This window comes from Chelonia mydas, chromosome 8 (assembly GCF_015237465.2).
Source record: "Chelonia mydas isolate rCheMyd1 chromosome 8, rCheMyd1.pri.v2, whole genome shotgun sequence".
Classification (NCBI taxonomy): domain Eukaryota; kingdom Metazoa; phylum Chordata; order Testudines; family Cheloniidae; genus Chelonia; species Chelonia mydas.
Window position 1 is genome coordinate 77,159,316 of NC_057854.1, and position 12,839 is coordinate 77,172,154.

General features: G+C 42.8%; 1 protein-coding gene across 2 annotated transcripts in view; it reads left to right on the plus strand.

Moving 5' to 3' along the window:
- COL24A1 (collagen type XXIV alpha 1 chain) overlaps positions 1–12,839 on the plus strand; it is a 235,788-nt gene that overhangs the window by 180,344 nt on the left and 42,605 nt on the right. For both annotated transcript variants that reach the window (XM_037906297.2, XM_043552998.1), the window contains exons 36-42: positions 1,222–1,275; positions 1,940–2,047; positions 5,808–5,861; positions 6,483–6,590; positions 8,211–8,264; positions 9,105–9,158; positions 10,504–10,560. In XM_037906297.2, coding sequence (XP_037762225.1) covers positions 1,222–1,275; positions 1,940–2,047; positions 5,808–5,861; positions 6,483–6,590; positions 8,211–8,264; positions 9,105–9,158; positions 10,504–10,560 — 489 coding nt within the window. The remainder of the gene's footprint in view (positions 1–1,221; positions 1,276–1,939; positions 2,048–5,807; positions 5,862–6,482; positions 6,591–8,210; positions 8,265–9,104; positions 9,159–10,503; positions 10,561–12,839) is intronic.

A 12,839-nucleotide genomic window follows, 5' to 3' on the forward strand; every position in this document is an offset into this window, starting at 1 on the left:
AACTGAGCTAGTAATGGGGACCTACCAAATTATTCATGGTCCATTTTGGTCAATATCATGATCATAAGATTTTAAAAATCGTAAATTTCATGATTTCAGATATTTAAATCTGAAATTTCACAGTGTTGTAACTGTAGGAGTCCTGACCTATACCTTACTGCATTTCAGATTTACAGGCTTCTGAGTTTTATTCCCTAAGGTAATGAACAACTGCATTAGTTGTTACCTCTCGAGAAAGAGATCTTGGAGTCATTGTGGCTAGTTCTCTGAAAACATCCACTCAGTGGGAAGTGGCAGTCAAAAAAGCACAATATTAGGAACTAATAGGAAAGGGATAGATAAAAGACAGAAAATATTATAAACCCACTATATAAATCCATGACACGCCTACACCTGGAATACTGCGTGCAGTTCTGGTTGCCCCACCTCAGAAAAGAGCTTAGAATGTGAGAAAGCACAGAGAAGGGTAACAAAAGTTATTAGACATAATAACAGCTTCCATACACAGAGATAGAGAAAAAGGACTGGGACTGAGCAGCTTAAAAAGAAGATGACTATGATAGTCTGTAAAATCATGCTGGGTGAGGAGAAAGTGAATGAGGAAGTGTTATTCACCCCTTCACATAACACACAAACTAGGGATCAAGCAATTAACTTAATAGGCAGTGGGTTTAAAACAGACATAAAGGAAGTTCTTCACACAACACGCAGTCAACCTGTGGAACTACTTGCCAGGGCATGTTGGGAAGGCCAAAAGTATAACTGGGTTCAAAAAAGAATTAGATAATTTTGTGGAGCATAACTCCATTAATGGCTATTAGCCAAGAAGGTCGGGGACGTAATCCCATGCTTCAGATGTCCCTAAACTTCTGATTGCAAGAAGCTGGGACTGGATGATAGGATGGATCACTTAGTTATTGCCCTGCTCTGTTCATTCCTTCTGAAGCATCTGGTACCTGCCACTGTCAGAACACAGGATGCTGGGCTAGATGGACCATTGGTCTGACCCAGTATGGCCATTCTTACATTCTAGTGAAGACAAAAAAATAAAGAATCCCAGCAACAAAAAATTTGTCTAAAAAAATCTTTTGATTTCAGTTCGAAAATGCATGTAATGCTAAACAGCACAAATTCTTCCGAGGCAACTCTGACCCAATAAAGAGAGCTCCTTCAGAGATTTGGAAGTGGTAGTAACTTTGTTTCATTTCTTCTCAAAATTAGGGTGAACCAGGATCCCCAGGAGAAGATGGTGTTCAAGGGAAAGATGGCTCAAAGGTAGTCTTCATTTTTCATAATAGATGTGAAATATTCCTGGTTTTACTTACCTAATTAAGAACCTAAGTCCAGTTTTTCTTGTCTGTATTTCACAAGCCCAATGATGCACTTAATGTAAAATAACCAAGGGTTGTATATTGCAATAAAGCTATTGCCTTACTATTTATGGATCCTGTGGACCATCCCAGTAAGAAATCTGGGAAAGGGCACTCAGGGAGGCACAATGCTTCCTGCCACAACGCCAGTGCCTGGGGGAGCACAATGACTGTGACCCTTAAGAGGGTGCAACATGTCATTCTTTACATAGCCAACCAAAAGTGACCAAGTGCTAAGCCACTCGCAGTCCTTGCTTTCAAATGAGTACAGAGACCGAAACTATACTGTGCAATGGACACAAAGGAAGGAAGATTTTGTGAGGCCTCCAAAGAATTGTGCAGTTGCATAGCACTCAGGCAAAAATCTGGCATTATGAGGGCAATTTGAACTGGATAAAAAGCATTTCACCATAACTGGGGGCCTGATCCAAAAACCTTTGGAAGTCAGTGGAAAGATCCCATTTGCTTTAGATCAGGGCCAAAAATAAGCAGAGAATTCTTGTGTAACATCATTCAATATAACAGTTTAATTCTTTTTAGGCTTGATTTATTCTTCTGCTGTATTTTAGGGGATCCCTGGAGACCAAGGGCTTCCAGGAGAGGATGGTGAAAAAGGAGAGACCGGAATTCCAGGAATTACAGGCCCCACTGGTGAACCTGGCATAATGGGTATTCCAGTAAGTATAATTTCAACCAAGATGGGTGTTACTTCTTGCAAAAAGAAATATCTCCTTTGAATGAGCTCACCACTTCCATATAACTTTTCATGGCTTGATGCATGGATAAGAAGAGAAACATGTTGGCCATTTTTTAAATGTGGAACCTTTTGGCAGATTTTTCACTCCTCACTATCACTCCCTTATGCCTGGAACAATCACCCGGATCCTGTGCAACATATAATTTAAAGTCTCCTACTTCAGACCCCTCCTGACAAGTTACATACATAGCAGTAAATGTTATGTCATGACCTTTCATGCTATACACATTGTCCTCCTCCTCCCCCCTACCTGGGTCCTTATTGTCATCCTTTGATTGTGTAATGTTTTATTGTCTAGATTGTAAGTTTCTTGAGGTAGAAAGTTGCCATTTTTTGGTCTATAAAGCACCTAGTGCTGAATAAATAAAAACAATCTGCAACCTTTATAAATGCCGAGGCTTCAGGCTTTAAAGTGTAACCAGGTTTTAGCTACAAGTCCTTTTATAACAATGAATCATAAGGCTTAAAACTTTTCTTTAAAAAGTTCTGCAAAAGAATTTAGCACTTGTAAAGAGTGACAGCTTGTAGGGGGAAAGGTGCTCTCTCAATGTACAAAACAGTTGCTCCACAGACACCAGCAAGTGTTCCCTATTCTGCCTCAGCTATGTGCCTCAACCCTCTCTTTGAAAGACCACCTGTAGGAATGACAAGTCAGCTCAGCCACCATCCCCAATCAACACTTAGCTTTTCTGCTGAGAATATCAATAGTGTCACTTGGTACCAATCATCACGTGGGCACCTGTATTCACTAGACACCAGAGTGAAAGCAATAACTTATTCTAGAGAAACCACTGAACAGCTGTCAGATTAAAAGAACTTTTAGACTGTGCTGAACAACTGGCCTAGAAGTGGAAAACTCATTAGAATGAGCTCCCCTGAGCCGAATTTCTGTTAAATCGCTTTCCCCAGATTCTGCTTAACCGAGGGAAGGGAGGCAATTTCAAAGTAACTCTACAAAAAGTACCTTTTTTAGAGTCTAGACACAGACAGTGTGCATGGACAGGGGACTTTAATATTCTTATTCACATAGATTAGAGAGAAGGCCTCAGCCATCCTCTCCTCTGCCTGCTGTTATGGTCCCCTTCCCTCAAAGGGAGAGAACACAAATAACACTTATCTTGAGTCCATCTGATCAAATGAAAGCTACAGCTTATTCTGGGACTCGCTCGTATACATCATTAGTTACTGATGTCACCAAAATCATTTATCAATGTCATCACTTTGAAAACAGAGGAAATTTGATTTGGTTTAGAATACTGAGGTATCTCTGAACTGACTTCACTGATCTTTCTGTAAACTGACAGTTAGCTTCCAACAGTTGAAAATGAGTAATCAGTTGGTCATGGTTGAAATTGGAATCATACGCCTAAGGCATGTCTTGAACCTGCAGTTGAGATAGTTCTGAGAGTTTCAAGATTCTGGATAATTTTGTAGCCTTTCTATTCAAATCTGGATTGAATACTGGACATTGTAAAATCAATTACTTAGAAGCATAAGTACTTATAACATTCCTTTGCTGAATTTGGGTAGCTGGGTTCACCTGTCCCTATTTGCATTTTCTTGAGAACTCTTCTCTTCTTTGGAAGCTCAGGCATTCCAACTGTCTTCAACTTTAAACTCTTCTGGTGGACCTCTGCAATATACTGCTTATTCTTGGCTCCTTAAAGAAACAGTCTCACAAACTGAGAAAGGAGCATATTATATTTTTTACCCCATGATCTAGTCCCCTGAGATATGCAGTCCCAGAGAGTCAAATGCTTTAAGATTTTATGTAATGCATTAGGGGAAACACTGAAATCACTAATTGAACAAGCTTCTTATATTTTTCAAAAATAAAAAGTATGGGGCTAAATTGAGCCCTTGGCATGATCAGGGATGTTGGAGGCATGCAGTGAGGCAGTACCACAGGTAGAGTCCCCAGAGGGAATTAAAGCTGATTATCATAACCGGGACATGGATTGTCTGACCTAGTAGTCAAAGCAGGAGTCAGGCCGGGTCAGCCACCCGGAGGTCAGAATCCAAGACTGCCCAGAGGGCAAACTGAGAATTGAATGTCAGGAAGCAGGTAGTCAGGGTACCAGGAGATCAGAAGCTGGAGACAAACTTGAGAGCAGAACCACAGATTGATAACCAGAGTCAGACTGCAGGAGCGGGAAGCACAAGGCACACAGTCCAGATCAAGGTGGATACCAGATGCACGGACACGTCTTGTTCCTGTGCTGGGTTTAAATAGGGGCTGTGGACCAATCGAGGTCCCCAGCATTCTGCCAATCAGGTCTGGGGACTGGGTTCTCTGTCTGAGTTCAGCTCCTATTCTGATAACAATTAGGTGGTCCCTGGGTGGCAGGTTGGAACCTGCTAGCTCCACAGAGCCCTGTGGATCAGAGTTCAAGATCTATGGTCCCTGACGTTGATTCTCATGGTTTTAGTTTCCTCTTTGTTGATTTTCAGCCCTACTAACTTTGCATAAATCTGGAGATCAGCAGTACCATGCTGGATATTTTCTTCTCCTTGCTACAAATATCAGAAGAACTCAGAACACTTTGAATGCTTTCTGTTTTCCCGACTTGATATATTGAAATGGTCAATAAACAACCCAGCTTCAGGACATCTTCATTTTATAAAATTACATTTTTATACAGCAAATCTCATCATCAAAGTCTTATTGTGCATCAAAAACAAGATTAATCAGGTGGTTAGCTGTTTGTTAACTGAAGCTTTTTCAGGCTTCTGCTCCTTCACATGTTTCAAAGGCCATTATAGTAAACCTACTTTCCTTCTTCCTTAAAGGTCTCAAAGGTTGAGAGTGTTTGGACCTCGCGTTTTGGTTTGGCCTCATTATGGGCATATGGACAAGCTCCAAAGTTCAGCTCTAGACCAGGAAATGAATTTCCTCAAAATTCAGTGATGTTTTAACCAATAGTTTTGCTTTGGGGCCATGTCTAATCATAGAGGAGGATTATAAAGTAGGAGATGGGTTTAACCTGCATTGATCCTGAATTCACCAAAATATCTCTCTCCCCTCCAGAAAAAGAAACCCTACGCTTCTTCTCTCCCCCCTGAAAGTCAGCATCAATTGTTGAGCACTCTGGCTCATTTGGAATCATAAGACTCCCAGTAACAGCCTGGCATCCCCCCTCCCCTGGTTTACTCATATTGTGATGTAACTTGAATAGCAGGGACAACATGGACCTGATATTCATCTCCTGCTCGGTGGGCCCTGCACCTGGATTACTGGGTGGTTGGCAGCAATGAACTGTGGACCATGTTGCTTGCTGCTTACTGGTTTAGGCCTCAGACCTGCAGTGAGCCCTGCATGGGCCTTACTGCTCTCACTAGGGCTCCCTCTACAGAAGGAACCTTGGGATCCACAGTCAGTTTTCCACTGTCTGCATATCATATTTCACTAGATGCAGTGTTTGGCTTGAAGACAAAATGACTTTTATTCCTCCATGAATATTTTCTGTTTGGCTGGTTTTGGTGCCTTTTCACTTGTTTGATAAAAGTGCTCTGATGCTTACTTCATTCTAACACTCATGCTAACTTAAGGCCAAGGTTAATAAGATTTTTCCACCTACATCTCTAATTTTCAAAGGCCTTGCAGAGATTATCCAATCTGGAGTGCAATTTAAACATGTTTTCAGAGCCTTCTCAGTATCTGTTTCTCCCTCCCTCCACAGGGGTCTGAAGGAACACCAGGAAATCCAGGTCAAACGGGTCGTCCAGGAAGAAAGGTAATGTCGTTTTCAGCTTTCCTACTTTCCTTTCTATGTGAGCCTTGAATTTCTATTACAAAATAATTCCTCTTAATCACTTGGTGTTGAAGGATCCAGAGCCCCAGAAGATACCATAAATTTTTGTGCCACTTGTATCATTAGGCTCACGTGATGAGCCAGGAAACCCCAGGCATAAGAGGAATCAAGTCCCCATGTACTTCATCTCATACTTTGCCCTGCGGTTGGGCAAATAATTTTATATCACAGCACAGCAATGGGACCTGTTGTAGGTAGGTAGGTAGGTAAGGTTCCAAAATAGAACATCAGATCCAAGTTCCTCAAGGGAAGTTTGCATCAAAATGTGGTTCTGGATTTTGCAGGTTGAGCCCCTCACTAGTAGTAGCATAAAACATTAAGTTTGGCTAATATAGAAATAAATTACTAACAAACCATCATGCTTGTTAATGAAATACTCCTCATTGCATGTCCTAGAGTCTCAGATTTTAAAACTACAGTTAAAAGCAAATTGTGTGTTTAAAAATAATACCCTTACCGAATGATACTCTTTTGCTGAGGTATAAACTGATATTTAATTTTAATGTAAATGTCTTAATTCTTTCCATAAAATAACACCAACAGGGGGGAAAGGGGCAGCTAGGACCCCCAGGAGAGATTGGAGCCACAGGTGAAGCTGGCCAACCTGGAGAATTTGGTCCTAACGGCGCAAGAGGAACTAGAGGTCTATTGGTCAGTACAATATATTTTTTATGGAGTCATGTATTTACAGTTTAGGGGCATGGAGTCTCATAGAAGGGAAGAGACAAGTCTTGCTTGTCGTGAATTTAAAAGGTAATTTTTATTGAGGCTGCTGGACACAGATAGACCCTGCATTTCTCTCTGTCTGTGTCGTTCCTAGAATAGCTAATACAATCAACACTGTCTATTGTCATCACACAGGGTTACCCTGAATCCTGGCCTAGACTAAGCAGTTCAGGAATCATCTGCTGAATATAATAAAGAAGGATGTTTATAACTGAGCACCTTAAAACATTTTTAGACCAAAGATAATATGAGATGTAAACAAACAATACTATCAGTGGGGGAAATGTTTTTTAGCTTTGAACACAGTTTATTCTCAGATACTCCAAAAACATAGTCTGTCCCTTGTAAGTGGGATTTTCTGACACAAGCGCCCTTGTGTCTGTGATTAAAGTCATATTTTTAAATTCACCCCCTATTCTGAAATAGGTGTCTTTCCATCATCTTCAATGGGCTTTGGATAAGGCACTATTTGTACAAGGGCTGCCAGGTGTCTGGTTTTCAACCAGAACACCCTTCGAAAAGTGATCCTGGCAGCTCCGGTCAGCACTGCTAACTGGGCTGTTAAAATCCAGTTGGCGGCACAGCGGGGCTAAGGCAGGCTCTCTGAGTGCCCTGGCCCTGCGCAGCTCCCTAGAAGCAGCAACATGTCCCTGTGGCCCCTAGGCGGAGGCGCAATCAAAGGGGGCTCTGCGCGCTGCCCCCAACCCAAGTGCTAGCTCTGCAGCTCCCATTGGCCAGGAACCGTGGCCAATGGGAGCTACGGGAGCGGCATCTGCAGATGGGCAGCATGCAGAGCTGGAGGGGGGGACATGCCGCTGCTTCCAGGGAGTCATCTGAGGTAAGCGCCACCTGGAGCCCGCACTCCAAATCCCTGCCCCAGCGCTGAGCCCCCTCCCACACCCAAACTCCCTCCTGGAACCTGCACCCCCTCCCGCATCCCAACCCCCTGCTCCAGCTTGGAATCCCCTCCTGCACTACAATCCCTCGTTCCCAGCCCAGAGCCCCCTCCTGCACCCCAAACCCCTCACCCCTGGCCCCAGCCCAGAGCCCGCACCCCTCCCACACCCCAACCCTGTGCCTCAGGCCAGAGCCCCCTCCTGCACTCCGAACCCCTCATTTTTTGCCCCACCCAAGAGTCCATACACCCTCCTATACCCCAACCCCTTGCCTCAGCCCAGAGTCCCCCATACACTCCAAACCCCTAGCCCCAGCCCGGAGCCTCCTCCCGCACCCCAAGCCCCTGCCCCAGTCCTGTGAAAATGAGCGAGTGAGTGAGGGTTGGGGAGAGTGAGCACCAGAGGGAGGGGGGATGGAGTCATCAGGGGGTAGGGCCTCAGGGAAGGGAAGGGGCAAGGGGTGGAGCAAGGATGTTCGGTTTTCTGCAATTAGCAAGTTGACAACCCTGTTTTGTACAGATTTCTTGTATTCCCTCTAATGCTCAGTAATGGTATTCATGCCTGCATACACAACCTCTGTACAAAGATGAAACCATTACTCAAGTGCCAAGCAATTAGTTTCTTTATCGCTGATTATTCTGTTTAACAGGGACATTTAGGAGTAATGGGACCTGAAGGAGAGCCAGGAATTCCAGGTTACATGGTGAGCTTATTACTAAATTAATGTGCGTGTGTGTGTGTGTGTGTGTGTGTCAGTATTTATATCTGATATGTAATTTTGTGATTACAATATATTTTAAACAATCTCTCATAATTGGAGGTCAACTGTATAAAGAATGTGTAAATATCCAACTAGGTGACTGCCACACCAGATATTTTTACATGAAAACTGATTTTTAATAAATAAGTTTAATCTTGATGGATGGATTGATAAATAATAAAGTTTCAGTGGCAATTATTTCTTACGCACATGAGGTCCAATCTTGAAACCCTTGCTCTCAACCACTGCACTCAATAGGACTGCTCCCATAGACAGGACTACTTATGGAGGGTAATGATGGTAGAAGAGAGCTCCTACAAACTTACCCATTGCCTGCTGATTGGACAGGCATTTCCCCTTTCAATAAGAGAACCTGTAGTTTTTAGATTTAACAAGATTAGAAGAAGGACATTAATTTTTTGTGGCCTATGTCAAAAAATAATCATTTTCTTCCAAACTGATGTAATAGATGCAAAGTGTAGATGGATTCCTGCTGTCACCTATTGGAATAATAATTAAATCTTTGTCTTCAAATATTAATTGCAAACTAAGGCCCTGATCCTGCACTAGGAACCACACTTGGCCCCCTTTGTTTCAACAGAGCCCCACTGAAGTCCATGGGCCTCTGTGACTGCACACACAGAGGTCTACCTGCCTGCAACAAATTTCCAGACTGGGCCCATAATTTGTCTGAAATGTCACTATTCAATTTACCATACAGCAGAAAGTGCTAATCTGAGCAATATATAACATTTTGTATTTAGTTGTTTGGGATTTTTTTAGGGTCATCAGGGTCAGCCAGGATCACCTGGTCCTCCAGGACCCAAAGGAGAGAAGGTACGGAAACTAATTCTTGTTGTTTACAGTCCCAGTGATTGTAAAGGGTGGAAATATTGTGGTACATTCATAGCTTATCAAAGCATTTCTCAAAAGACAGTTTTCACAGCCTTTGTTTATCCAAAGCCATCAAAAGGAAAAAGGATGACACCTCGGCTGTTGTGATGCAATGTGAGCAAAAATGTAAACCTGCGGAAACAAATTATAGGAAGATAAAGTTAAGAATTAGAATAATGAAATGTTTCAGTTTCTAAAACATAAGGTCCTAGTTCTTCAATCATTTTGTGCACTACCAGACAGCACCATTGCCTTCCCTGGGTGTGATTACAGTAGTAAGCAACGTGGATCCAGCAAAGTACTTAAACTTTGTGCTTAACTTTAAGCATGTGAGAATTTCCATTGACTTGACTTTAAAGTCAAATACATGCTTAAGTGCTTTGGTGGATCAGGGCCTATGCATGGTAGAAAGTGATTCCAAGATCAGGACCCAATGTTATAGATTCACTCTGATTCTTTTAGGCCTTGATCCTGCAGGCAGACCCTTATGTTCACTGAAGGCAATGGGGTGTCAGACAGGTACACAGATCCACCCACGCAGATGAGCTTGTAGGATCAAGGCCTTGCAGAGTAACCTATTAGGACCAGATTTTCAAAGGTGTTTAGGCTCCTAAAGATGCTGATAGGTGCCTGGTGGAATTTTCAAAGGCATCTAAGTAGATTGACTTCATGATTATTAGTTGCCAGTGGGAGTTAGGTTCCTAACCTGCTTAGGCTGTATTGAAAATCCTACAAGGCACCTCTCTGGATCTGTGGATGCCTAAACACCTAGGAAAATCTGGCTCTTGGTCTTTAAGGGCAATATGTTACTGGAGCAGAGAGTGTTTTATCTGTTGGTGTGGGTAGTAGTGTGACATTTAAAACATCATAAAATTAACCTATACAATTATTATGTTACTCAGTATGATTAACAGTGTTTCCTCTACACCTATTGGATTAGGAGTAGTTAGCCTTTTTTTAACACTGGCAGGAGTGTCCTTTTTTCACTGTCCATTAACTAAAATGGAATTTTGTTCAGATTTCTTTTTGTTAAGAAAGCAAGTATGTAATTTTTCAGCCCAAAATGCGAATGTTTTTGAAAGTGAGATGCATGTAAAAGCGGTGGGTTTTCTGCAGCCTTAAGTATAGTAGTCACTACCACCAATTGGTATAAAAGTGTATATAATCCATATTTGCATGTATGTACACTGTATGAAATGTTTATTTCAGTTTAATATTAAAGAAATACTTGAATAAATAGATTTTCATTACCAGGAATAAATATTTTTAATAATTATTTTCCTTTTAGGGTTACCCAGGCGAAGACAACACAGTACTGGGACCACCTGGGCCCATAGGTGAACCAGTAGGTCTTTCTTTCTCAAAAAAATTATTTTAGTGATTCAAGACGAGAGGCAGTAAATGGAGTTTCCACAAGTTATACAGTTGCTTCAGAAGTCTAGGGTCACTTTGTCATAAAAAGGTTCAGAACCAGTGTCATTAGAAACAAAACTGAACACATGGTTTTACTGTACAAAGTGGCTGTCCAAAAATGGCACCTTCTTACTCAGCAGATCTGCACCCTCTGTTAAATTATCCTAATGAGATGACTTTTCATTTAGATCAACATGTCTGAGAACAGAATTTGATCCCCGTATTTATTCCAAATAGTTATCTATTGTTTTAGTTACCCAGTATAAGTGTCTTTTCATTTCTGTTAGCAATGCAACTGTGCGAGGGTGAGCTGCTATGATGATTTGGTTCAACAAGGACAAGTGCAGAGTCCTGCACTTAGGACAGAAGAATCCAATGCACCGCTACAGACTAGGGACCGAATGGCTAGGCAGCAGTTCTGCAGAGAAGGACCTAGGGGTGACAGTGGATGGGAAGCTGGATATGAGTCGATAGTGTGCCCTTGTTGCCAAGAAAGCCAATGGCATTTTGGGGTGTATAAGTAGGGGCATTGCCAGCAGATCAAGGGATGTGATCTTTCCCCTCTATTCAACATTGGTGAGTCCTCATCTGGAGTACTGTGTCCAGTTTTGGGCCCCACACTACAAGAAGGATGTGGAAAAATTGGAAAACATCCAGCGGAGGGCAACAAAAATGATTAGGGGACTGGAACACATGACTTATGAGGAGAGGCTGAGGGAACTGGGATTGTTTAGTCTACGGAAGAGAAGAATGAGGGGGGATTTGATAGCTGCTTTTAACTACCTGAAAGGTGGATCCAAAGAGGATGGATCTAGACTATTCTCAGTGATAGCAGATGACAGGACAAGGAGTAATGGTCTCAAGTTGCAGTGGGGGAGGTTTAGGTTGGATATTAGGAAAAACTTTTTCACTAGGAGGGTGGTGAAACACTGGAATGCGTTACGTAGGGAGGTGGTGGAATCCCCTTCCTTAGAAGTTTTTAAGGTCAGGCTTGACAAAGCCCTGGCTGGGATGATTTGGTTGGGATTGGTCCTGCTCTGGGCAGGGGGTTGGACTAGATGGCCTCCAGACGTCCCTTCCAACTCTGTTATTCTATGATTCTATGATTCGTTTATTAAAAGGGTGTGAGTACTACCTACAACTATCTACATCAACGAGGAGCATGCCAAATAAAACTCTCCCATAACCTTAAGTATTTTTTTAATTCAGGGCCAGCTTCTGTCCTCAGTTATACTTATGCAGCCCCCTTGGCTTCAGATTCTCCCCTTATTATTTAGACCTTTGCTACCCCAAAAAAGCAGAATTTGAAGGCAATGGAATGAGAAGATGTAAATGAAAACAGAATTTGGACCCCCAGAGGGAACTTAGCGAACAATTCTCATGAAGATGCCTGAGAGAGAAAAGAACCTAGTTCACTCGCCCATAGCCGTGTTGATTCTGCCGTGCTAACTGGAGCAAAAGTTGTATGCAGAGGAAATATGTGTGTTTCCGCTGGGAAGCTGCTTCAGGAGGCCCAAACCCCAATGGAAACACAGAAGAGAGGAGAGGCCACGGAGGGGGATTCCACAATCCCATGCATGCCATGGAGCTGCGCTCTACAGCAGCAGTCTCTGCAGAAACGTTAAAGCACAGGGGAGAAGTAGGGACCTGGCATCAGATACCCTGGTGATGAGCATGTAATACAGATGGCCACTGGATCAGTTCATAAACTTTGAAGATCCACTGTGCCTGATGATCCACTGGTAACCTTGAAGTAAAGCAATATTTGCTTTCTTAGTGCTTTTATTTCAGATACTGGCGGAGGGTGGGAAGCTGGTCCCTATTAAAATCTCCATCCACCTAGATGCTGAGTGCCTTCGGGAAGGTACTGAGCCCCCTTACCTCCATTGGGTAAGATCCTGAACTCATCAGCTTCAGTGGATGCAGAATTTGGTTCATTGACTGCAATGAGCATTAAAGCACTTAACGCTTCCCAGGGGGGACCCAGCACCTTGCAGATTTGGGAGTTGAGACTTTTTTCCTTGAAGTCAGCAAGCTGCAGCTTCTACTGCAGGTGATGGGATGCAATTGTAGCAGCACCATCATTCACAGGGCCCTGCCTCTGGATTAAATGAGAGGCTTCCCTGCCTCCCCTGTCTTCTGTACAGTTCTCATACACAAAACCTCTTCATGCAGACTTCGCTAAGGGATTGAGGATTTCCTCTCATAAAC